General features: G+C 41.7%; 1 protein-coding gene across 1 annotated transcript in view; it reads left to right on the top strand.

Annotated features, from left to right (window-relative positions):
• LOC310930548 (homeodomain-interacting protein kinase 3-like) overlaps nucleotides 1-26,922 on the top strand; it is a 34,553-nt gene extending 7,631 nt beyond the window's left edge. Inside the window, exons 5-18 of the mRNA XM_083893574.1 lie at nucleotides 9,592-9,715; nucleotides 12,739-12,858; nucleotides 13,377-13,463; nucleotides 13,587-13,771; nucleotides 14,683-14,848; nucleotides 15,288-15,411; nucleotides 15,571-15,665; nucleotides 15,755-15,918; nucleotides 16,990-17,151; nucleotides 17,234-17,590; nucleotides 17,795-17,956; nucleotides 18,039-18,316; nucleotides 20,461-20,612; nucleotides 21,878-26,922. Coding sequence (XP_083749700.1) covers nucleotides 9,592-9,715; nucleotides 12,739-12,858; nucleotides 13,377-13,463; nucleotides 13,587-13,771; nucleotides 14,683-14,848; nucleotides 15,288-15,411; nucleotides 15,571-15,665; nucleotides 15,755-15,918; nucleotides 16,990-17,151; nucleotides 17,234-17,590; nucleotides 17,795-17,956; nucleotides 18,039-18,316; nucleotides 20,461-20,612; nucleotides 21,878-22,438 — 2,737 coding nt within the window. The 3' untranslated portion in view covers nucleotides 22,439-26,922. The remainder of the gene's footprint in view (nucleotides 1-9,591; nucleotides 9,716-12,738; nucleotides 12,859-13,376; nucleotides 13,464-13,586; nucleotides 13,772-14,682; nucleotides 14,849-15,287; nucleotides 15,412-15,570; nucleotides 15,666-15,754; nucleotides 15,919-16,989; nucleotides 17,152-17,233; nucleotides 17,591-17,794; nucleotides 17,957-18,038; nucleotides 18,317-20,460; nucleotides 20,613-21,877) is intronic.
• The last annotated feature ends 287 nt before the right edge of the window (nucleotides 26,923-27,209 follow it).

The raw sequence follows: 27,209 nt of genomic DNA, 5'->3' as shown, positions 1-27,209 counted from the left end.
GTGTGTGTGTGTGAGCCCATTTCTCACAGGGCTTAGCAGTGTCTTGTCCCACCCTAAATGTTACAGGGCCTTCTCTTCTCTTAAGTATGTGAATGTGAAGTGTTCTATATGAACTGCACACGGGGAGCTCCATGGAGTGCACAGCATTGACCCCCCACTGTTTGTCCTCCTCTTTGCATCACTCTTTCATTCTTTTCTACACATATGCATTTTTTGAATGCTTGCTTTCATACTTATGCCTGATCTGTGTTCAGGACGTCACACCCTAATCTCTGCTGGTGTTGCACAACATGCAGAGGAACTGAGATGTTTATTTGAGGAACAGTGTCGTAAGAAGAAAAAAAAATTGTGGCACATCTCCAAGGCTGAGAAAGGGAATGTGGTTTTGAAGTGCGGCTAGAATTGTCAACTCTGTCTCATTAAAGCTGTAAAGCTCACATGATGCTGGATACACCAAATACATGCTGAGGTTCCATGTCATACAAAGAACAATATTGATTTGTCACTGAAACCCGCCCTCCCCTGTTTGAAGGGTGCTTTAGTTTATTTAGTTTTTGTCATTGTGCTCTCGTCCAGCACGTGTTTGCTTATTGTTGTTGACAGAATAGTAGGCTACAACTTCTTTCACCTATACTCTTGGCAGGTTTCAGCAAGTTGGGTGATCCGGTTAGGTTAACCTTTACCAAATCCTCAAAGATTGTGCAAGCTATGAGAAATGTTGTTGAGTTACTGGGTTTGTCAGCACTGCACACACCCACCATTCCACTCTCTGGAGGCCTGATTTTATTACCCTGTAAAGTAACTCCGCAGTTATTTTTTTTTTTTTTTTTAGTTAATTTAACTAAGAGAACCAAAATGCCAACGATCATTCTGGATGTAATCTTGCATATACATACAGGCCTATTTTCACATCTCTCTGTCAGCACTGGAGACAGTCTGACTCCTCCTTGCATGTTGACATAAGGGATGCGACAAAAATGGTAAAAGACAAATACTTACATTTGTTTGCTAGTTTGGTGGTTGTTGTTTTTTGTGTTAAAAAGTGGAGTCAGATAAGGTGGAGAGTGCCATGTTAGGCATGCGGCTTTACACCCTCTGTAGACACCTGATGATTTAGACTCAGTGCAACTTGGCAATTTTGGCAAAAGCCATTTTCTCGTTCCTCCTTCTCCTTTGGGGACGAGGAGGGGACTCGTTGCTGTTACATAACATAGTGGCTTTGCTCACCGTTGACCTAGTTCAGTGTGTACAAATGCATTCATGATGTTTTGTCTTTGAGCAAAAGCAGCGGGCAAACGCTGAGATCATAGTGCAGTTTAAAAAGGGCCGACACTGAATTTCAGGAAGGTCACTGGGGACACGACGGACGAGGAAAGAATGTGGTATGTGAAAATCCACATTTAGATCCAGGAAAAAACATCCAGACCTCTTGTGTGTTTCTGGGTGTGCACATGTATGTGCTCCCTCTGTCCATGCAGCAGCTGCCAAGGCTGGGTACTTCATGCAGGTTACACCGTGTACCCTAACAGAATTCACAATCACTCAGTTCAGATATGATCATGAACTTTTCTGAGCATTGTTTATGCATGTGGCACAGGTTCACATATTGACCAGAAGTCTGGGGAAAGTGTCGATTTCATTTATTTTTGCTTACAAATCACTAAATAACAGAAGGCTATTCAGTTGAAAGATTACAGACATTGACTTGAGTGCTGATAACTCAGACTTGGACTCAACTATTGACTGCACTCGTGTTTGAAAGGATTTTTTGTTAGTTTTTTTTGTAAAAGATTATTAATTGAATGCTAATTAATATATGAATTCATGATTGTTTATCATTTGCCCCTGAATTGTATGCTTTGCATTAGGGATGCACCGATTGTGAAATTCTGGGCCGATGTTTAAAATAACAACTTGGCCGATACCGATGTCTTTTTCTTTTTGTTATTTATTTCGTCTTTGGTGCCACAGAAACATTACTGAACTATTTTAAGTCTTTCAGCTCTTCATCATACTATTATTTAATGAGCACAAATTCACTAAGACAAATTTATGAAACTTTTGATGTCAATTTTCAGTTGACATTAACCTTAATTAACATGACAAGTTCTTTTCTGAAAAATAGCCCAAAAGCCCTCTTAGACTGTTGACTAATCAGTGAAAACATTTATTCAGCACTTACATTGCCCAACAAAATTATTTGAGTGGTTCTAGCCTAAGGAACACAAACTTTGTCAGGGAGAAGTTTTTCTTCAGTACCTACATCGCCCAGAAAAAAATATTTGTCAAAACTAAAATGTACATCAAGTGTAAATGTAAAAACAATAGGAAAATAAATAAATTTGCCTCTTGCGCTCTAGATGTGCGCTCTCTCCATCGCGCGTCTCATCCTCGGCACTGGCCGCAGGCAACAGGTGCGCATGAAGTATTGCTTGTGCGCGTTGTTTAACATCCTCATCAAAGTAGCTGTCTTTGTATCTGGCATCCAACAAGGTAGCAATACAGAACATGGGATCACACTCGATTTGATCGAAGTGTTTATTTACAGCATCTAGTAATGCGGTCTTTGTTGTTTTAACGCCATGGTCGGTGTCAGTCTGCTTGCTCAGAAAACGTCTCAGGGCTCTCACAGAGGGAATGACGTCGGAATCCGATGCCTCCGATGAGCTAACTTCTCTGGTCAATTGTTCAAACGGGGAGAGCAGTGTTATAAAGTTTTCAATCAATTGCCACTGCTGCGCACTGAGAGTGGTGGGGAGGTCGTAGTCTGCGGTATATGTAGCAAGTGTGCTCTTCCAACTGGATTTGCACAGCCTGGAGACGCGAATAGGCGAGGGGTGAGTGTTTAAAGTGACCGACGATTTTTCTGCAAATAGCCACAACATCTGTGACGCTGCGCTGTCCCACCTCTTGAAATATTAGTTTTACACGCATTGCAAACTGCATGACGGGGATCGTCCTCTGAGACAGTGAAATATTCCCACACGGTCGCCATGCCCTGTGTGGGCATAGTTATATGTCCCCCCCCGAGCAGAGCGTTCATGCGACATTTAAATCAACATAAACATCGGCCACTGCCATCGGTGAATGTCATCTTTTTTTGCCGATGGCAGTTAACATGCGGGACATCGGCCGATGCCGATGGTTGGCCGATGCATCGGTGCACCCCTACTTTGCATATATTCACTTCATTTATTCCGCTTCTGTAAATCAACTCTTTGAAATGGTGACAATAGGCCTTTTTGTAGCTGGAAAAGCCCAGGTGTTGGTGAGGACAGTGTGACAGTGTCGGGTCATTTTCCTACTGATTTTCCTACTCAGACCTGTTAAAATGTCCACCATGAAAAAAGGCGCCCACCGTGTCATTTGCTTTTAGCGTAAATCCTTATAGTAGTTGTACCTTGGCTCTAAGTGGAGCTGATTAAATTGGACCGTGTCTTTGGTGGGGACTGGGGACTCAAGACTCTGTCTTTTTTGACTCTGTCTTATTCTGACTCCAGGATTAGTGACTTTGTTACATCACTGTCTGGTGATTTATTTGCCTCTATCTTATCTGCCTTGCACTTTCTGTATGTGTGAATGTATACTGGTAGTTCTTTCAGCCATATCAGCCTCATATGCTTTTGTATTTTCATCTGTATGCTTCGGTAGATCTGTACATGGCTCATAGGGAGAAGTCACCACACTGTATCACACTTTTTTCCCCCACTTAACTATGATTACAGTTAAATTTATGTAACTGGGACAGCGCTCAACACACCTGCTGGGCCAGCGTTGGCTATACCGCCAATTAACATTTGAGGAACCTTGGCTGGAGAATATGTTAGAAACAAAACAACCCATGAAATACAAATAGTTACGATTAGTAACACATGTACATGCATACAAAACAATGTTTGGGTCTTGAATAATAGTGTGTCTGTCTCCCCTCGGGGCATGCGTCACTTTGTTTGAACATCAGGTTATCAGAAGAGCAGTTTGCAGAACTCTTTGTCTCTTCATCTCTAGTGCTCATATTGCATAATGACTGTACTGTAATGTTACCATAGTGAAGTTGTAAAGAAAAACTGCCCTCACCACAGTGGGTAGGAGTATTTTTTATTTCCTTGCAGCTCTGGGGTTTTCCCTGGATTTTCCACATAGGGTGTCATTGTCAGATATGTGGCTGTGATGCTAAAGTTAGTTAAAGTTGCCTTTAAATTGAATAAAAGTGTGATTTGTGACCCGAATCTTGAACTTTTAAATCATCTGTCCCTCCCACATGAAGATCAAGTGGTCCTGTTTTAATACACTAGGCAACATTGGATGTTTTATTGATGTTCATCAAAGTTTGTTCAGTCAGTTGTTGAGTCATACATGCCTATATTTTGAAGGTTTATTGTGGTGAAATAGAATACTAGTACCTTCACCCCCTTAGCACAGTTCATTTGGATCAATGTGAACATGGTCCAAGACCTCTGATGTGAACCCAAGAAAAAAAAGACAGTCTAGTCAGCTTGAAAGCGGTGGTCCTGGGCTGCTTGTACATGAACAATGGAGTAGTTCATAACTGGTGTGAACTCTATCCACGCCTTTCACTGGCAGCATATTATTAACAGCTACAGCCTCAGTACTCTCATCAACAAGTGACGATAGCTGCCATTTAACGGCATATATCCTCTGACTCTGTGCTGACGTTTCAAGGGTTCTCCTCCCAGTCCTCTCCGCTCCTCACTGGGGAATGTAGGTGACAACACTGAGGCTGTAGCCGCTCCACCACACCCGCCCACCGGCCACCTGCCGATCCTGAGGGCGCTGCTCATCACCAGAGCAGCAGGGCCAGATGAACATTAACCTACATATCAGTCTACATATGTGCCCAATAGCCGAGTGGTAGTCCTGATCACATGACTTTGGTTCACAATTAATAGTGTGTAATTGGGTTAGCCTTTGTGAATGCACCTGAGTATTATTAATAATTAAAAACTTAATTAGGGGTGTGTTTAGATGCGAGAGTTGAAGCTGATTTGAAAAAGAAAAGTGTCACGAGACGTTTTCTGTTATGGACTCCAGGTAATGTCTTGAGATTTGGTTCCAGGCATTCTCTGGAGTTTTCTTCTCTTTTTTTTTTTACACATGACAAATGCAGTGAGAGATTGTCTGGGTAAGACCCATTTATATCAGCAGGAAGATCTCTGGAGGATCTAGGATAGTGAATGGAGCCTGACTCGAGCATGCACGAAATACCAAACTAGGAACTCTCAAACACAGACTGACGTCAACTCCATTGGTGCCACATTTTTGTACTACAAGGCTGTTAAGCCTCTGGTAATTTATAAGTTTGGACAGATTATTCACATCTTAAACTACAGTGCGTTTAGAGAGATATCAGCAGGTATAAAGGTCAGTATAAAGGTGCAGTTGGATGCAGTCCTGAATTCAAGGTGTCAGTATTAATTAAAATGTCAGTGTCACCCAGCTCTAGCTGTGCATGAGTTTCACACTAAAACCTCTCTTTCATGCTCGTCTGAGAACCTGTCGCACAGAATCTGTTGTGTTTGAGTGCATGCAGCCGTTCAGGTGAAACCTAATGAACTGAATTCTTGCCTAGTCACTTGGAGAGTTTTTGTGCTTAAACAGAAAACACTATGAAGTGGTACCGTGAACTTGATCGCTATCTATGGCTCTGTCAGGAGCCATTCATTGCTTGTCATGCTCTGATGTGTTGTTGCCATGGCAGCGTGACAAAGCAGGGCCTGGTTAGGTGACTGCTCTGTCCTGTGGGTGCTGGTGACGTAAAGCTGCCTCCCACAGTGAAAATGGAGCACTGGTCTATGTGAATAATTCAGCTCCACAGCTCAGGTGGCAGGAAGGGTGGCTATCATCTTAGCATGCTTACAGATTTCAGCAGCTTGTGTCAACCTGCATCCACTTGCAGTGTGATTTTTTTCCCATTTTTTTTCCCCATTCAACAGGTGTTCTTTTACATGAGTACCCAGTTGCCTCACTGTACCACGTGTGCATATTTGTTCATCGAGAAGGAACAGCAGTCGGATCCTGAGGAGGAGATTCACTCTTTCTGTGTGTTTCCATAGAAAAACAAAGCTCAGACCTGCTGTTATGACCTGAATTCAGTGTTGGAAACGTCTTTTTTCAGTGGTGTTGTCCCTGCTAGGCTTTCCTTTTCTTTGCTTGTTGTTTCAGCAAATCTTATTTGCACAAAGGCTGATGATAGTGAAGAAGGTAGATGATGCTACTTTTTGTATACTCGGGGATAAAGTTTGTCCTGAATGATACTGATCACATCATTTCCTGTCATCTTTCAGCTTTAATTGAATTAATTTGGTGCCCACTCCCTGTGGGGGATTCCCAATGTTTTCAGTTATTGACAGACCTTGGGCTGAAATCAGTTCAGAGATCAAACAGAGGTCATAGTTTTAAAGAGTAACCGTATAAATGGAGACTTGGAATTTGCTTTGCGTGTGTGTGTGTGACATTTCAGTGTTTAACTGCACATGCTTGTTCATGCTCATGTAACTTGATCCGCTCTTCCAACATTAAGCCGTTATTGGTGCAGGTTGGATATGCGATCACCCGTGGATCAGCTTCGTAAACGCATGATGAGTCCTGTCTCATCGTGTTTAACAAATGCACTTTTCCGCCTGCCATGTTTCCGTTGCTGTGCCATGTTGCCTTAGAGTCTGCTGCCCTCTATTGTAGCTGGTTACTTCTAGATCCTGGTCCAGCTGCCAAACACCTATGGTGCATGTGTGTGCAGGTGTTAGGTGTGTGTTATGTGATGAGCTGTTACGTCTCTGAAAACCTGGGGCCATTGCTGCAGATTTTAATGACTCTGTTTGTGGGTTACTGCTTTACTGGCAAACGCACACAGTTCTCTTTTTCTTTGTCCCACTATATTCCCCCCTTCCCCTGGACTGTTTGAGAACATGTTTATTTGCAATAGAACACTGGTCCGCTATACACTGGATATACAGCTGGGGGACATAACTGGTTTTTATTAATTTATTTATGTAACTTTTATGTAACCACAAGAGGTCAGCACTTTTTTAAAAAGTAAAACCTGGCAAGGACAGCAGCATTCCAAGTTTCAGACAACAGACACACAAATGAGCAGTTCTGAAAACCAGACACTTTTACAGTTAAAACTAGAACTTCCCCATTTATGTTTCTTTTGTCTCCGTGTGAGCGGTTTCCCAATTTGCCTTTAATTTTCAAGCTTTTGTTTTTTTTGTCTTTATTTAGAGTTTCGTCTTTCTCTTATCTGCAAATGAGCAAGTAGATTGATATAGTTGTAATATCTTATATTGTCCTCATTTGCATATGAGTATAGAGTGTGAATTTTAATTTCCTGGTTTAACACTTATAGTAGTTTCTACATATTTTCTTTGTGCCCCAGCAAAGTTTGGCATCTTTGTCTCGGAGCAATCCATGCTGATTGGTGGTGGTAGCGTTTAAAACTACAGCACAATTGGCGTTTCCGCTTTGCAGGAATGTTTTGTAAATGTTCACGGAAGTTGGCCTCACTGCTCTTTTGTGGCATTTCATAACATGTCTTCTTCCTCTCAAAGGAGCAATAGGAAATGGCAGAGTGTAATTTCCTCCCCTAGGCCAAGGACGACAGAAAACATAGCCAGTGCTGTTAAATCAATAGACATAACATTTGCACATATAGTCACGCATCGGTTCACAGTCATAAACACATAGAGCAATGAGTAATGGCCCTCGTTTATCATATTCACATGTTACATTTGATGTCTTGTGTCCATTTGTTGCCTGGCAACAGCCATTTCCCTCGCGGTCATCACAGGAGTGGTTGCTATTTGCAGCTCTGTTGCTCAGCTGCTGTGTCCAGGCCTAATAGCCTATTGTTACAATACTGATGTAGGATTAGCAATCCTCTGAACTGCATAGGTGGCACAGGCCCACTTTGGAAAAAGATTCATTCATTTGTTGCTCTAACCCTGTATGCATTTGGGTATTCGGTTTGAGATCCAGGAGTAAGTTGTTGATTAAACCAGTGTGTTGCCCACACATAGATGACATAGATTTGTCACGTAACTGTCTATTACACCATTCCTCAATCCAGTTTCTTGAGAATAGGTTTTTAAGCCTGTTTAAATTGATAACTAGCCTACGCTGTCGGGGGCCGACAGCAAGGGGTATATCCGCGAACTTGTCCAATCCTCAACTTTCCAATATACCCAAAGTATACGCACTCGCACCTGCCACTAACCGTTTTAATTAATTATTAATGAATTCAAGAAAATAACTGTTAAATATTATGATATAATGCTGACTACACTTTATACATGTTCAAAGTATCCATATAAACTCGATATTGAACACAGAATACCTGAACTCATAAATTTCTCTCTAGTTTTTAATAAAACTAGTTAACCTATTATACCTTGTTAAATATTATGAATATTAAAATGCTAACCACACCTGCCATATCTTCAGTGTCCAAATTTCATGAAAAAGCATACACTGTTTATTAAATTTCATGAAAAAGCATACAATATGTTCAAACTTTCCATTCAATGCATTAATAAAGAAATGGAGGCTTAACTATTTTTTATATGATAATTAATAAATGTATATTATAATGTAATAAATATTATGAATAAGTGCTAAATAAACCCATAATATCCTCAATGTGTCCAAATGAGCTCAATAATAAAGAAAAAATGCCTTAACTATTTTTTCTGTGTTCACTAATAAGTTAACCAGTTAACTTATTATGTAACTATTACCAATCATAGCCAAAGTAATAATGATTGTACTTGTAGGTAGTTGAATAGTACATGAATCATTGTACAAAATTTGAAGGCAATATCTCCATCAGTCTGGAAGATAAAGCCGAAAATGTGTTTTTAGCATAATAAATTAATTAATTTGCTAATTAATAATAAAGCTACAAAGATAGGGATAATTCTCAGGTGGTATGTGATGCCCATGCAAAATTTGAAGCCAATACCTGCAATACTTTGGAAGATACAGGCGAAAAGCGCGAGACCGATTACATAATATCCGCATTTCTCGCAGATATAATTAATGGTTTTTTTGAAGCGTGGTCAGTGCTGACTGAACCTAGCACATTTAATCAAGGAAGAACTGATTGTTGCCATTTGCCAAAAGGCTATGCTCATGTAATATACATGACCCCAAGTCTACGGTGTCCTTAGAATATGTTTGCCACTTCATTTTGCTGTTGGACTGCCTTTTTTGGCTTGAAATAGAAGTCTGTGTAAACCACTCGTTCTCCCACACCAGTGTCCTTAGGGAGAATCTGAATTTGTGTTCAGGGACATAGGAGCTGTTGGTGTAGCTGCTGCCTCGTTTGTCACTAAAATCCAAGTATTTCTAACAATGTGTGCCACGACGGACTTTCATGAATGGTTTACAAAGTGATACAACCTTAAGTTTCCAGCCGCAAAACTTTCTTTTCGAGCTCCTCCTGGAAAAACTGCATCCCAAATCACATTTTCCAGTGGGCTGTGACGGCGTGACTTTTGTTTTTTGATGCTGCAATGATGACCAACCAGATCCAGGCATAACCTTTTCTCCCTTTCTTTTCTTTTCTTTCTGCAGGGCTCCAGAGATTATTTTGGGCCTGCCATTTTGCGAGGCCATAGACATGTGGTCACTGGGCTGTGTGATAGCTGAGCTCTTCTTGGGTTGGCCTCTCTACCCCGGAGCACTGGAATATGACCAGGTGAGATTCCTCTCACTCACTCAAACACACAAGAATTACAGACAAATATTTATTACACACCCCCAACAAATACTCACACTTCTGTCTTAAGTAAGACATCCATTAGAGACGGGACAAAACACATGAAAATCAAAATATTAAAATCTAATTTCATCCTTAAACCGTTTGACAAAATTATGACTTGGCTTCTAAACTTGACCATGAATTTGTGAGGTCTGGCCACTGTGTCCTCACTCGGTTATTCCAACAAAAATAGAAGGACATTTATACACCGATTTGCCAAAGGACAGGAAAGCAGATATATTTACTCAAGAAAAGACAACGTAAACAAGAGGAAATTAATATTTTTCTAAGATTAAAATCATTAAAACCTGAGGTCTACCGCATCACAGAAGTATCCAGAACTCAACAGTACTTTCAATATACGGAACAGCTAAGCCTTGATTTGTTGTTGCTCCCTGATCTCTTGCTCGATCGCTGCATGTAGTTTGTATAAATCCACTTAATACTAATCTGGGGCGACCAAGTCAGGAAATTGTTGTTGGCAACGTGCGATTATGTTCCCACAAGGTTGTGCAGTTTGAGCTAAACTTCTGGGACTAGAGTCCCCTGGTGAGGGAGAAGGGAGCATGGGAAAAGACCCTCGTCTCATTCACAGACCAGTGCAGGATAACTGTAGTTGCTTCATGACATATCTTTGAAGAGTATTATCAAATCCACCACGGATACATGTGGATAAATGAGCATTGTATTATCAGGTCAGATAAATGATGATATTCACTGCACCTGCAAAACTTGTTCTAAACATACTCATTTATCAGGATTCAAAAGTTGATGCCTTGAACAGTGAGAGGCTTTGTCGAATGCCTGTGCGTGCGTCTGTTTTTGTAAAGGGTGGGTGAGGTTTGACAGTGTGTCACTCATGCATCCAGCAGCAGCTTGCAGATTGACTCATCATCAGTCACAGATTGTGGCTGATAGAGCGTCGCTCTGTTGTGTCGCCAGACACACACACACACACACAATCTCTCTCTCTCTCTCCCATGCACATTGATCCCCCCCCCCCCACAAGCATACAGTGCTGTACTAAGGCTCACTACAGTTCCACTCTACACAGCAAAATGTATTTATAAACATAAGCCCGATGGTAGCCATGTGTACACACACACACACACACTGTGGTGAGCATTCAGTGCACCATCAGCAGGTTCTGGCTAGTCACTGTTTGTTCTGGGCCATAGACGTGCACGTGTGCTCTTGTGCCCTGTACACATGTACACACACTAAACTATTTTTTGGAGTGGAATGCCTTGAATATCACTGTGAGGAGTAATCGCAACAAGGGATTGAACTCTAGGGAACTCTGGGAAATTATAAAAGGATCATCTTCAAAGAAATAAACCAGTGACAAAAACAAAACTAGTATAAAATAAAGACATTTATGGGGAGAAAATCAGTCCAACTGAGCCATGAATTTGCATGTTGTAGTTCTGAAAACAAATAAATGTGCAAAACATCAGTGCCTTGACGAGGTTTTGAGTTATGTCTGCGTTTGTGTGTGAGAGAGAGAGAGAGAGAATGTGGCTCTGCTTGCTTCTTTGACTGATGGATGGATGGATTGATTGAACGTGAACACTGAAATCATTCACAGCCGACCCCTCTGTTGTGTCTTCACTGATGCAGACTGTAGTCACGCGATTTCCATTATAGATTGAGGCAGTTTAATCTGAACCTTCAGTCCTAATAAGGAAATTGAAGACTTGAGGGTCCTCCTTGTCCAGGTCAGGTTCACATTTACTCGTGTAAAGTCCCGTGTCTTGAGGCCATTTCCTCTGAAATTCTAGTACATGACACGGGATGTGTGTCCTTGTGAGGAGGTTAGGACATTTTGGTCGCTCTCCAAAAGGAAATACAAGTATGTATTTGTTTGTTAGCTCAGTAGTTGGTATCAATTTTGATAATTGCTATAGTTCACATAAATTAATGTTCTGTTTTGGGAGAGCTTTAATGAATGCAATCATTATTATTCTTAGAGTCAATGAGAACAGAGTCGGGGCGTGACGCATTGTAGTAATAATTAGACATGGAACATTCTGCAATTTTGTTGTCAGGAATATTCTGACCTACAATATTAGAACTATTGTACTTCTTAAAATGGCTTTAAATGCCAGGATAAAATTGTATATTGTCTCATCACTTATTCTCTTGCTCTCTAGTTTAAAATGTGCTGACTGATGTTAATGACCTCTGATTCCCCTCTCTGTGTGTTTGGTTGATTTGCTGCGAATGCCTTGGGCCTGTGAAGCTCTCTGACTATGTCAGTTTGGCAGAGCCGTAAAGGTTGAAGTGCAGACATTTCACATGCCGTATTAGATGACGGACAACTTACAGTGGCTGGCCCAAATCCAGGTTTAATGTTGTGCATCATTTTCAAAAATAGTCCTGCACTGCCATTTAACCACTGGTCTCTCAGTCAGTTGATGCTATTTCCTTCTGTCCATTATAGGTTTTCTTCAACTTGACAAGGAAATTAACACTTTTATATTGTTTAATTCCTTGATAGTATGAACTATTTCAAACCCAAAGATGCTGATGATGATCTGAAGTGTACCGACAGTAAAGCTGGAGACAAGTCTCCAATCAAGCAACCAACTAACCTTATATTTTCTGTTATTATCTGTTCCCGACTTCATCAAAAGTAAAGCAAAACCAAGAGATGGACATCTGCTTGAATCAATTTCTTTCCCATTGTATAGATTTGATAGCCTGCGTGTTCATGCAGCTCATCTCCAAAGACACACTGCAACAGTGATTTTCTTATCAAAGCTTTTTTGAAGTGGCCGTGTTTTTGTACGGCTGTATTTTCATCTGAATGGTTGTGATGTCTGCCATTGTCTTGTCTTTTTATCCCCACTTTTCTTGCCCATTCTGAAATGTTTGTCCTTCCACATTCCTTCCTTTCCACAACAACATAATTCATCTTTTCCTCCTCTCCCTGCTTCTTTCTCTTCCTCTGTTTCCAGATCCGGTACATCTCTCAGACTCAGGGCCTGCCTGCAGAGCATCTGCTCAGCAAGGGGACCAAGACCTCTCGTTTCTTCACCAAAGAGTCAGATTCTCCCTATGCCTCCTGGAGACTAAAAGTAAGTGCACACAACTCAAACAATCACATAAAACGTGCCAAATGTGCTGTAGACCTACTTAAGTGATTGTCACTTTTGCTGGTGGTGGTTATAATGGAGATGCAGAAGCACTGTGGTTTGATTCGATGTGAACAGCGCAAAAGTGATTTATCTCACAGCTTTGCAGTAAGAAAGTATGAAGAGGGAGTGTGTTCACAACAGGGAAATGGCTGTGTAAGCTTTTTCAAACAGGACAAAGCCTGCACACCTAAACACAGCTCAGGGAAATGTGAAACTGTGTTTAGACTACATACCAGGGCCCCAAATAAATAATAAATGACCGTGAGTCTAATATTTATCTGTACATGCACTTCTCAGCAAAAACCTGAAAACTGCCAATACTTTGACAATATACAAACATAGGTTTGTTCCAACTGACTTAAATCCTGAAATGTGTTTTTATGGTTTTTCTCCCCATACTCCCCCAACATAGCTGAAATTGTTTTTATCTTAACACTAACACACACTTCTTCCTCCAGACGACAGAAGAGCACGAGAAAGAGACCAGACTTAAATCCAAAGAGGCCAGAAAATACATCTTCAGCTGTCTGGATGACATAGCACATGTGAGTATGATGGCGCCAATGTTGTTTTTGAGAATTTCTAAAGGCAGCGTTGGTGTTGTCTTGTGTGGTTAACATACGTAGTTTCTTATTCTCTCCACGTTCCTCACTGTGTCCATCCATCAGGTAAACTTGGTCCTGAGTCCTGATAACGGTGACATGCAAGCAGAGAAGTTAGACAGGAGGGAGTTTGTGTCTCTGCTGAAGAGCATGCTGCTGATCGATGCTGAGAACAGAACCGTTCCCTCCAGTGTCCTCAATCACCCCTTCCTCACTATGACTCATCTGCTCGACTATCCACATAGTAACCAGTAAGTTTCCTCTTCCGCATTTTCTCTAGTCACAAATGAAAGGGATAAAGTTGTTATACTTAAAGTTTGGGTATGTCAAAACAACAGTCGGTGTCTGTAGCACACTTAATGATTGGCAGACATGCCTTTCTGTCATTTAATGACCTGCCTATCTGCTTTCGTGGTGTATGCCTCAACTTGCTGTAAACGAGCAGTATCCACTCAGAGATAATAGGTTGAAGTTAGAGATGAAGTCATACAATAATGGAAGAAAACATCCAGCCAGGCCTTTTAACTACAGTATAAGAATTGAACCCTGTATGGTAACATCATATTAACAAAGGGGGGGGGGGGGGTGTTAATCCAAGTCACTAGACTTTAAAAACATATGTAAACTTAAATGATACTTATAGTCGGATTACAACTGCATGTATACATTTGGTCAGACTAGAGCTAGCCTTGGGGGATCTGTGTGTACTCCACTGTTCCCATCAGTCGCTAATACATGTAAATAATCCAGTACAGGATGGTAGAAAGACTTTTGTCTAGAAACTGCCTAATATACACTGACAAGGTGAAAGAAGGTGTTAAGCATAGTGGAGACAGACACATTTCAGTCATTAAATCTATTCCTTGCTAGTGCTTATATAGTGGGCCAATGGCAGTTTTCCAGTTAAATGGCATAGTAAAGCTACAATTTAGCTCGATTTAGCTGCACATAGAAATGTACCAACTGTTTTTTTAGACAGAGCTTTAATAAGAGGGCTTAATTGAGGGGTTAGGGATGCATCACTGTTTTTTTTTTCTTTTTACAAAGCATCACCTGCTATTTCTAGCTTCCCCATACCTACAGACTATAGCTTAGATTAGACAGAGTATGAACATGTCAATGAAATGTCTTCCTCGCTCACTGACAACCCTCTCTCCTACAGTGTGCAGTCGTCTTTCCGCATCATGGACATGTGCCACGGCGGCCCCACCAATGCAATTTTTGACGCTCTCAACCAGAACACCATTCATTTCTCAAGACCTCCCGTGGCCCCCACTGCCTCCACTGGCCTCCCTCTGGGCTACAGCAACATACCAGTCCACACTCAGGTCAGACACTGGAGTCTAGCCAGTTGTTTAAGCCCAAGGACTTTTACTTCAGTGTTGTAATACAACACAGCCTTGTGTTATAAGCCGCAGCCTTATTTTAACCTCAGCGATGCCAGTGAGCTTAGGAAATGTCACCACACACGTCAGTGGCATGACTATTTAAATTTGCAGTTATGTCACTCCATGTTATCTCTCTGTGACACTATGTTTTTCCTTTTTTCAGGACAGAGAACTTAATGTATGTTAATTTCTGTAAACCTTTTCTATACAGACAAATGAGTAATGCTGCCCTCCTCTGGGGAGTAGATGCTATAACACACCATGTCGAAATAAATGTCTTGTTATTTGTGCTGTGCTGTTTTGGTCCGATGATTTTATAACCTGTCAACTGTTATTTCTTCTCCCTGTCTTTCTCCATTTGTACTCTTTTCTAATACAGGCTCTAACCCAGTCAGCCCCTTCAGTGTTGCACCCAGGGATTACTCTAACAACTGGCAATGGTCAGTTTGGGTGCAGTGACTCGTTCCCACCTGCCCTACTTCTGTGTCCTCCCACCATGCAAGGTCAGACTGCACTTTCATCGATATAAAATGTTTTAATGTTCCATGAAGTGTCTTAATTGTAAATCAGTCGTGTTATAGTGTTCACTGAGATAATATAAAATCCACTCGTGGCCTTTTCCAGCATTATAAATGTGTTTTATACATCTTTTTTTTTTAAAGGTAACCTTAATCAACCAGGGGGGTATACTGTTCCCATGGTAACTCAGGCCCCTCCCATACAACCCCTACCAGTGAGGCCTGCTGTGATAGCTCAGGTAAGACGCATAGAAATGCACAGAGAGAGAGACAAAAGGTTCCATTTATTTCACAGTTTCTAACCTTATCCACCATTTTCCCTCCTCAGTCCCTGCAGCAGGCCTGGTCAAGCCGGGCGCAGCAGCTGCTTGTCCCGGCAGCCTGGCAGCAGATGACTCCAGTTGGTCCTCCTCCCTCTCACCCTCCTCCACCACCTCCATCCTCCTTAACCAATGACACCACAGCTGGCCCACAAAGAATCAGCGACTGGGGGTGAGTCACCAAACTATGAGTCATACCATCATAAGTCTGGGGAATTCGCTATTTCAAGCTTTCCATTGGTGAAAAATTTTGCATTCGGTGTGTATACATACTTACATACAAAATGTCAGAAAATGTTAAAGAACGTTGATCAGTGTTTGTCAAACCTGTGAATGATGTTCTCGAATGTCTTGTTTTGTCCAAAATGATTCAGTTTTAATGATTTCTTTATGTGGCGCAGAGAAACAAATAAAATATTCACATTTAAGAAGCTGAAACGATCAGAAATCTTGTTTTAATAACAAAAAAAGCTTCAAAACGATTATCAATTATCAAAATAGTTGACGATTAATTTAGTAATCGATTTATAATCGAGTAATTGTCTCAGCTCCAGTTGTTATCCTTCTATCATAAATGTAAGCATGATATAATGAATGCCAGATTAACAAAAAACAGGAATGGACACCAAAATCCAAAAACTCTAATCTTTACACATTTTAATCTTAACCCTGGAGAAGCCTTTTCATTTGTGAGAACCAGCCAAATGTCCTCAAAAAGATGTCTCACACACACGCACACACCCTGCTGTCAGTGATGACGATGAAGAGAACTAAATGTTCCAGTGTGTGTTCATAGGTCACTAGAGTCTACGCTGACCACACCACTGTGTGCAGCACATCACCTGAGTGTCAAGGCAAAGACACGCAACAATCAGTCTGTCGGTAACATTTAGTGATAGTCCCATCACATAGAGTACAGACGGTGGACGTGCAGCTCATAGTTCATGTGTTGTTGTGTCAGTTATGTCATGTGTGCTGTAGGCCTTGAGCCCAAGCACAGTTAACTACGTTACACAGACACGGGTTAATGATTAAAGCGTTGGTCAGGTGGTCGTTGTGGTATGTCATGGTAAACAACTGATAAAAGTGCAAAGTATAGAATCAATAAGCAGTAGTGTAAGAGAAGAACTACTGTTAAAACTGTCAACCTTGTCAACAAACGTGGTTTCTTATCCATATGTAGGCTAAAATGACCTAAATTCTTCTCTCACACCTTTGTACTTTTCTATGCATCTTTTTACAGGAAATTGCATCCCCACAGCAACCACTACAGTTCAGTCATTCAGCAGCCTCTCCTGACCAATCAGATGTCGGCCCTCTCTGCCCACCAGCCAATCAACATCGGAATAGCTCACGTAGTGTGGCCCCAGCCGGCCAGTACACGGAACAGACACAGTCACAACAGGTGAGCTGCTGCATCTAAGTTTAAACATCTATATGTTTATAGTTATTCCACATACGACTAATGTGTAATCTCTTGTTTATAGGAATGTGTCCCACTCGAGCAACATCCACGTATCGGGGTGTCGCACGCCCAAGATGGCTGCTGTTGTTGGACAGGCGGCGCCACGAAGGGAGCAGCCTCAGAGGGTGCCTCCGGTGGAAACCAGGCACGTGGAAGTTGAGGAGGAGGAGGACGCAGACGCAGAAGAGGAAGTGAGCTGCTTCAGAGAGGAGGTCCCAAACAGTAACGGACAGCTGGACCTGTCCAGTCAACAGCAGCGAGACGTGGCCGTCCTGATGGGAGACACGCCGAGTCCGGCTCACAGTGTAGTCAGCATTCGCAGTGAACTCACCGATGGAGAGGAAGAGGATGAAGACCCCCAGAGGTGCCGTCTGAGTGGGTGAGTCACACCAAAGACAATTTATGTTGATTATGTTAGCTATATATACACCACTTTACAGTAGCTGAACCAGCCTTTAGTTAGGTAGTGTCACACAGGTCAGAGAGAATATCTGCAAAGTGATGTAACCTCATTCCAGAATTGGCCTATTTTTTATATTCCTGTACTCTAAAGCCAGTTAAACCTGCATTATTCTGTTCGTAGGTGCAAAGAGGAGTGTGTGTGTGAGGCGTGCAGAAACACCAGCGTGTCTATGGAGAGAGTGTGTTCCCTCAGCAGCCCTGACAGCAGCCTCAGCACCAACTCTTTTGCCTCTAACTCACTTAACTCCAGCCCTTCTGTCTCTCCATGCAAGAGACCCAACAGGTATGTACTGTTATATCTCATGTCCAAATGAAGACACTCCAGTCTCAAGTTCGCTTCATGTTTTCTTCCCTTTTGTTCTCAGCATGTCTGAGGATGACGGACACGAGAGTGGTTGTGACACAGTGGAAGGTTCCCCCACATCTGACACATCGACCTCCCCGCACGGCAACGGCCACTACCGTTACCTTGACAACAGCAACCACAACAACCACCACCCGCCTTTGGCTTCCATGGTTGCCACGCTGCCTTCCCCTGCAGTGCAAGGCAGGAGTCCCCGTGGCGTCAGGACAATGGTGGTTCCACCGATGAGGGTGCAGAACAACAACAGACAGGGGACCCAGGACCGTGTCCAAAGAACAGGTCTGAACAACCTCTCATTCTGATACATGTGCACTGATTAACCTTTATGTTGAAATGTAAAGGGATGGTTCACAATCTTTTTAAGTATGCCAGCCTGAGATATAAAGGCTCGCTTTCAAAGACAATGGTTCCTGGTGCAGGGTACACATCCAGTGCTGTGTCTGTACCTTATAATAATCCTACTTCAAAAGACCTGAACTGTCGTTTTATTTATATATACACAACTAACCAAGAGTCTTTTATGCAAATCATTTTCTACACTAACACCCAGAAAATGTGCCGTAAATGTACCACCTCTGTGCTTTGTCCTGTGCTCTGTCACGTGCTTTGGTGGTGTTTGCTTTTTGCAGGTCATAGGGAAGCAGTAGGGCCAAACTACCCCCTAGTGGGTCATAGAGCCTTTAACAGGTGATAAAGAGTACAGTAGAGAACTGGCCACTGCAGACTAATACTGAGATGCATCCACATCAGGCAATGCTACCGTTTCCTGTCGTTATGTCGCTAATGGCTTTCCCTCTATCAGAGAAAGCAGCTTTCTTCAAGGATGAAAGCTGAACTCGTCCCACACCTATGTCCCATGTAGTGTTACAGTCATAAATTCTGCCTATAAAATATGTGTACAGATCTGAAACGTGTCCAGATTTAGTCAAAACCTCAGTGAATCAGATTCCCTTGAGAGGAATGTTGCTACGGAAGCTCTCCATAACTCTCTATAGCAGTCATGCTGGCTGAAGTTCAGATTTCTTGTTAATCTCTTAACCCACGACCCTTCAAAATAATTGGATTAGTGTTAGTTAGTTTTCTACACCTCGTTTCTAGCAGTGGGAGGAAAGTTGGATGCATTTCATTTAGTATTAGGTCAGAGGCTGTGTTTTCTCTACTGGTTCTTGACATGGTAGGAGAAGTTGCTTTTGGGCGCTGATCTGATCTGAAAGTTCCACTTTCTCTAACAAGAAGTTCATTTGAATTGACGCTGGAGTGAATTTAAAACCGATGCAGATCAAAGTCCAAGGATCAGCTTTTGCTCCTCACGTGTCAGTCCTGTGTTTGCCAACAACCTCTTCTTTCTCTTTCTTTATCTTTATGGATGAAACTGTCTATCCTGTGCTTTACTCATTTTAATGTGAAAGAGACATTAACTGCTTAGATGGCAGCAGAAATACAGCTTAGATGGTCGTAAAATGTTACATTTCCATTCCTCTACAGCTGTTGGTGAGACCTTTCTCCCTGAAGCAGGTTATTTCTTGCGTGTTAACTGTTAACTGTCGTCACAGACGCCTGACAAATAGTCCTGGCAAACCTCACCTTGAGTAAAAGTAAAGTAAAAGGAGTTGAAGTCACCGCTTAGAAAACCTATTGGGAAAAAGTCAAACTAATAATGTAAAATAATATACATATAACATATATATAAAATACAAGTTAATGTCAGAATGAATATTAACAGGTTTTTTTAAGATGTTTTAAAAGTTAAAATCCATTGCATAAAATTTAGGTAGAATCTCCAAATGGCACGATCTTGGCCAAAGAATACCAGAAACATATTTCATTGTAAATCCATTTTTTGGCCTCGAGTATCAGTAAATCTTCCCTGTCCATGAACACATGGTGAACTGAAGTGGCACCTCCATGAAATTGACTGAAACTTAAAAAGAGGTCAAGTGATTCATCTTAAGTAAAGGTATCAGATTTACCACCTGTGCCAAGGAGCTTATGTTTTTGGACGTGTTTGACTGTGAGCAGTGTGACTCAAAAAGTCAAGGACATTTTCTTATGATGGACTTTATGACCAAAGGAAAAAAGTATTAGAGTTTGGTGGTAATACAGTTCTGGATTAAACAATCACAGTGCTTTTCTAGTGAAGGAAATGTAGTGAAGTAAATATGAATGTAATCAAAAAAGTACAAATGGTCCCAACAATATTTACCTTCAGTACATGACATCACTCCTTGTAATCCAGACGGCGGTTTGGCAGTCAGTCGATACAGCTCTGTTTAAACCTAGTGCATGTTTTTTTGTGGTTTGAAACTCTGCACTTGTTGCTCTGCGTCACCCACTTCAACCTTTCAGATCTGTCATCTGTGGCTGCAGTACATATCACCTTTCCCTCCCCCATACGACTCACTTCCATCTTGTCCCTGTCCCAGCCTCAGAGTCCTGGTCCCGGTCCAAAGGGCGCTGCAGTCTCATAGGACAACAGAGCAGTCCTTCTTCTGCCCCCCTCCTCCCATCCGTCCCCTTCCTGTCCCGGCAGCTAAAGTCATCAGCACAGCACCAGCCCCCTCTGGCCTTTGGACAGGTCAGTTTGGTCATTTGACTTTTCTCTGTTCAACATTCGAGTCACACACTACCGTTCAAAAGTTCGGGGTCACCTACACAATATTTTTGTGTTTTCCATTAAAAGTCACAGTTTTATTCATCAAAAGAGTTGCAAAATGAACCAGCAAAACTGTTTTCAGCTGTGCTAACATAATTGCACAAGGGTTTTCAAGGGTTTTCTAATCATCCAATAGCCTTCTTACACAATTAGCAAACACAATTAGACCAATTTGTACCATTAGAACACTGGAAGTGGGCCTCTATTATTATCCATCAAAAACCAGACGTTTGCAGCTAGAATAGTCGTTTACCACATTAACAATGTATAGAGTGTATTTCTAAATCATTTAATGTTATATTCATTGAAAAAAAGTATTTTATCTTCAAAAATAAGGACATTTCTAAGTGAGCCCAAACTTTTTAACAGTAATGTGAAGTACCTTAAATGGATACTTGAGTAAAAGTACAAGTATCTCACCAGAAAATGACTTTGGTAGAAGTTGAATTCAGTTTTTTTTAACATACATATATCCTTCCTTCAAAAATAAGGGAGACACAAGCTTAGGGAAAGAATCAGCATGTTTATTTGTTCATGGTTACTTATTTCACAAGAATATGGCTTAATTTGGTTTATATTTATGTTTTTGCCCAAGTATGGCACGTAAACGGTAAGTATGAGTCTCTGCCCTGTTTTTTTCTGGACAAGGTGAGGACAAAGAGGAGACTGGGCTGTTTTATTGCCAGTTTTAGTGGCCTTCACAACATACTCGGTACTTAGGGCAGCAAAAGTGATTGATTTATTAACCTTTATTAAGTAGTAAATCCCAAAATAAAAACCAAGGGAGATCTGGACAAGATAGGCAGCGTTACACAAAAAACAAAGTTACACAATTAAAACACTAGGGCTGTAATCAACCAAAGAAACTCTTGGTCGACTTAAGCCTTGAAATTTCGACCAAAAATCGACTTATTTTGGGGTGGGGTGGTAGTGGGTGCTTTGCGAGTGCGGCTATTTTAATTTGAAAAGAGCCGCACCCGCAAAGCACCTGTGCTGCTGCCGCTCTTATTTTGAAAAGACCCGCAGCCGCGGCTGCAGTTCAACAGTCTGACAGCTCTGACAGCTCTGACAGTTTTTTGCATTACGAAAGAATGTATGCATTTTTAAAATAAAAATTTTTTATGACAAAAAGGCCCACTTGGGACATAAGTTATTGATCCTATCCTTCATCTTTCTCTCTCTCTCAGGTGCAACCGTACGTTTCAAACCACAGCAACAAAGAGTGGAACGGCAACTATGGGCCGCTGCGACCACACGCCTTCATTCCCCCCACTGTCCACACACACGCCTTCACACACCTGCCGCACAGCAGCCCCACACACACTTCAGCCGGCCCGCACGCACACACCCAGGGCCTGCCCACGCACACCCTGCTGTCCTATCCTCCTGGTGGCCCCCTCGCCACCGCCCACCACCCCCACCCCATCCTGTCCTCTCGCCCTCCTCCTCCGCCTCCCCCTCTCCTCCAGCACAGCTACGGCCTCTCCCACCCTCAGGGAGGCACTATTGTTCACCAGGTGACCCTGGGCATCAGCGCGCACCCCCACCACCCGGTGCACCCCGCTCCCCACCCACACAGGCTCCTCCCGTCACCGACCATCCACCAGCATGGCTACGCCCACCTCCCGCACCAGTTCAAGCCTGTTTTCCCGCCTCCTCACCCTTACATGGCCTCCCCGGCTGCCTTCACCGGCTTCCCTCTGAGCCCCACCAAGCTCAGCCACCATCCGCAGTTCTCTTACATCTGAGGTCCAGGATGGCGCCGCAGCAGTTCCCTCTGGGGAGAAGGGGCAATGGAAAATGGAGCGGGGCTGCGACTTGGGCAGGTAGAGCTAGTAGCAGAGCACAAAATGGACTCTTCTTCTGATGATGATGATGATGACGAGGACGTAAATATGTCTATAACACAGAGGAGTCACAATGCTGAAGATTTTTAAAAATGTAATGGCAAATTCACAGCGTCTGAAAATGAGAAGGTTCACATCAAACTGATCTAAAAGACTTCCTGTGCAATCCCGTCATGCAGCAGAGGGATGGATTATAACCCACAAAGCTTTATTAAGAGAACGTTACAAGAATTAATTCACAGACGACAACGATGATGATGAGGAAGTGTTTCGTTAAGAATGTCCTTTGCACATTACCTCCTATCATGTGACGTTCAAATCTTGTGCAGAGAAAAATGATCTAATAAGAGGCTGGAGAATGATTTTCTTCTTGTTGTTGTTGCTGTCGGATCAGTCGGCCTCCCCTTCCCTTTATCTCTGTTGCCTTGTAGCCGCCGTTCAGATCTGTCTGTCAAAGCCATCCCGGTCCGTATTACCCAGGATCCAACGCTCCTGTTTCTGTTTCCGGGCAGTTTTTTTCTTCTTTTTTTTTCGTTTTCTTCTTGCTGCTGCCCGCAATCCTAGTGCCTTAAATACGATGACGTTACTTCAGGAGCTTATAGATTGTAAATGTAAATGGGTTTGCAGCACTTAACCTACAGACTCTGATCACGATGGGCTTATTTGATTAATATAAGGATATTATTAAGTGTGTTTTATGTTTTAATATTTGGCTAATGTCGGACTTTAGTTTGCTTCCTGACTCAGAGTATGGTTTGTTCTTTAACTAGAGGCTGCACATTTAGGGCTTTGACTGAATGAGCTTTTGTATGTAAATATAGAATGATTTGATATTTTGATAATCGATTTCTATTTACTATAGTACTTAATTCATAACAGTATTGTCACTGTTTACTGTAACTGCAATACAATCTAGATAGCCTCTGGGTTGCTGTGTTTTTATTGTTTTTGTTTGAATTTAATTTAGACTCGCTGTCGACGCAGTTTAGATTTTCTTTTTTTGGGAGTGGCATAGGCGAAGATAAATGAGATTGTTTTAACGGCTTGTCAGTGTTTTTGAAATAACCTTTTCAGCTAACAGTATCGTTGCTGGGCTCATGAGTGTTAGAGGTGTATTGGTTTAATTGTTTTTAAAATATTCGTGTGAGATGAACTTTGTGTCCATGTATTGAAGCCTGTCGTCAGTTTTGATACATTCCTTCAGGGTGGATGTATAGCCTTGATATATATATATATATTATAATTATTATTATTTTGGTTGTGTGTTTTTGATTTCCAGTGTGTAGTCGCGTATTTACCTGTCAGCATATCAACTGGTATTTTACTACAATCAGCACCAAAGACTGTTCATTAATCATTTCTGAAGCATGGTCGATACTATTTCTCCTTTTCACCTCCAGCATACTGTTGCAGATTATCAACATTGGAATATATTGTGAGATCTCTATTTTAAAATCAAAAAAACAAAAATACACAATGAGGTTGAGGTTTTATTTTTCTGAGCTATGTTTGGCAGATTGTATTTGGAATGTATAGATAATATAAGCTGCTATGTATTGATTATCTGCCACTTCGTAGCTGTGAATTTATAGAGGACTAATCTCATTCTAGCCTGCGTTCTCTCTCTCTTGTATTGTAGTTTTGGAGACTAGATACGATTAGAAGTGGGTTTTGTTTTGATTACAGAGTATATTGAATGCTACTCCTATTATGCTAGTGCCTCTGTATTGTTGGCTTTGTTGTTTTGAAGTGATTGTAAACTGCTGTAATGGAAGTTATGAGGTTTTTTTTCTTTTTCTTTATTTTGTTGCTTTTTGAAAGTGTGTGTGTTTGTGTGTGTGTGTGTGTATTTAGCATCAGTATTTCAAATGTAGGCTGGGTTCACTCTAATTCGGTCATGAGTGTGTCGTTGACGTATGGTTTTTCTCTCTGTACTGTACAACTAGTGCCTTTCTTCAAAGCAGTCGCTATACGGGCGGCGTCTCGCAGTCTGAACAGTATCAGATCAGCTCCTGATTTACACATCACAAACCCCTCCCCCCCAAAGTCTAAATAAGATGCGGTCTGAAAACAATCCTTCTTTTTTGTTTTCTTAAAAAACGTCAGGGAATGCTTTACCGTGCAGTACTCGGAAACATGGGGCCTGAATTCTACGCAAATGCAGAGCTTTATTCTCACACCGTGAATGTATTTGTGAACCTCTTGACCCGTGTTTTTTGGTATATTTCATGCATTTCTCGTGGCTACGCAGCATTTTACGCTCGGTCGTGTGATTGAGGTGGCGATGGTTCCTGTATGCAGCTTTTACCACGCGTTTCTCGTCAGGGCTTCTTTAAAAAAAAGTGCTTTATCTTTCAATCGTACTGTGTGTAGATCCAAAGCTGCCCCGTCCTCATCTTCTCACCGTACTGTTGTTGTTGTTTTGCGATATTGCTTAAGTAATGGGTTTTATTTTGTGTATCCGTCTGAATATTCTACTGTGTCGATCCTCAAAGCAGAGGATGTACACTGTTAAGCTTGGAGTGCAGTCTGCAGTTATAATCACAACTGTGTGCGTTTGTGTGTGTGTGTCCGCGCGTGTGTTATGGCACAGTAATTCATATTTTAACGTTTTTATTCTTTAACCCTGTTGTTGTGCAGCCTCTCTCATCATATCGATGTTCTTTTTCTCAGCTCGCCGCCTTTTGATGAGATGAACATATGCACCACATCAGTGATGCACCTGCACCGTAAATCCCCCCGCCATTTTTTGGGAGGGGGTTGATCGCGTTAGAACAGATAAACCCCCAGCTGCCTGCAGTTTTACCCTTCACGGTTTCAGTGTTTAACTTCACTGGAGTCACACAGTACCAGGCTACATCCACATGACTTTGTTTTTCCTTCTAACATGCACCACAATTGTTATTTTCCATTTGATTAAGACATTTAGGGGCAGAATTTCAGACTGGATTGACAGAAATTATGATCTAGTTGCTTCTTATTAACAAAACAGCACCGTTAAAATGATACCTCAGTGGTCAACCTTAAGCCTGCCCCACACGTGAGGATTTTGTAGTGTTCTCCTGAGAAAGCACAGGCTCGACGATCCAGTCAAGACGCAGGACCACACACTTGGTGTGTAATCAAACGATTTCAGAGAGCAGATTTCCAGGGATTTGGGATCTCACCGAAACTGTCTCCGTTCGGTTGCGATACATCTTGCAGATCACATACCGTTTGTCCTCTTTCTCTACCGTCCACCGGGCTCGGGAGACGGTCTTCACATCCATACATACTTATGATTTGAAATCAGGAAGACTCCGATGCGTCTGTTAATCCCTCACGCTGCAGGATAATTTGGATAATCTGTTCAAAATGGCATAAAATCGTGACCGAAATCTGTCCAATTATCCTCTAGTGTGGGACATTTTAGAAAAGACAGATTCTACAGACTGATCATCATTTGTGGTCCTCTGTGATAAAGTAAACATCAGCAGAGTAGAAAATCTGCTTCCTGTTTACACTAAGCATACACAACCCAAAATTCTAATAAAAACCTGGTTGTGTGGATGTAGCAAACTCAAATAGAAAACTGAACAAGCACACGTAGCCCAGCAGCCTTAAGTGACAAAGCAGACCTGAGGACCCTTCATCTTCGACTAATACTAAAACAACACCGTGAAGACCAGCTGTCGGTGAGTCCTGTGCCTTTTTCGGGCATTTAAAAAACTAGTGCATCTGAACAAATCGCAATAATGAAGAATTAGGTCCTTGCTATTTTTATCAGTGTTTAAATAATACAATTGTTTTGTGGGTTTTTTTGTCCCGAGTCTGCTTTTTAACCCCCCCCCCCCCCACAAAACTCACTCCCCTAACACGGCTCATCTCATTTGGGTTCAGGGCTGAAAAACAAAGAGTTTAAAAGTCGACTAAGACACGTTTTTTGGTAGATTTTTTTTTTGAACCACAGCTTTGTGATTTGTGTTGACATTTATAGTATTTAGACACAAGTATGTAGACATGATTGCTAATTTGAAACAGTTACTGTTCTGAATATGTGTAGATTTGTGTGGCTTTATGATATGATTTTCTTTGTGATTTTTTTTTGACTTTTATTTGTTTCTTAATTTGCTACACTAGTTTGACATGTAGCACCTGCACTGTGCAATATAAAACAATATGAGGACTGGGGAAAACAAATGATGATTTGGATGTAATAGTGTGTCTTAGCAGTTTGCGGTCGTTTCCTTTTTCTCCCCCTCTGGTTCTCAGTGAGTTCAATGTGACCAAGCCTTATGTACTTTGTCACAAAAAGCGGGTCCTTCTTCGGTGACTCTTATTGGTGAGTGTCAAATCATGAATTGATGGTGTACTATGTCAAGATTCACTTTGAATTAAAAAAAATCTTTTGCTTCAGTTCTTTGTTGTGTTTGTTGAGTCGACCGGCAGCCATACTATAGGATTTTGAGTCAGTATTGACTACACTGAACTCAGGAGTAGGGATTACAGATTATTGCGAGGAATCCATAGTTTTTTCATTTATACCATAGACTGTATATTTAAAAAATGGACGTAATCCGGTTTCAAAATAAACTCAACATTTGCAATTTGACATATCAAATGAAAATGTACATATATGAACTACAACCAGGCACAATATTAGCTGTTAATCCAATATTGTCCACTCGTATGT

Source organism: Microchirus variegatus (assembly GCF_963457635.1).
Source record: "Microchirus variegatus genome assembly, chromosome: 8".
Lineage (NCBI taxonomy): Eukaryota > Metazoa > Chordata > Actinopteri > Pleuronectiformes > Soleidae > Microchirus > Microchirus variegatus.
This window is presented reverse-complemented; position numbering and strand designations above follow the sequence as displayed.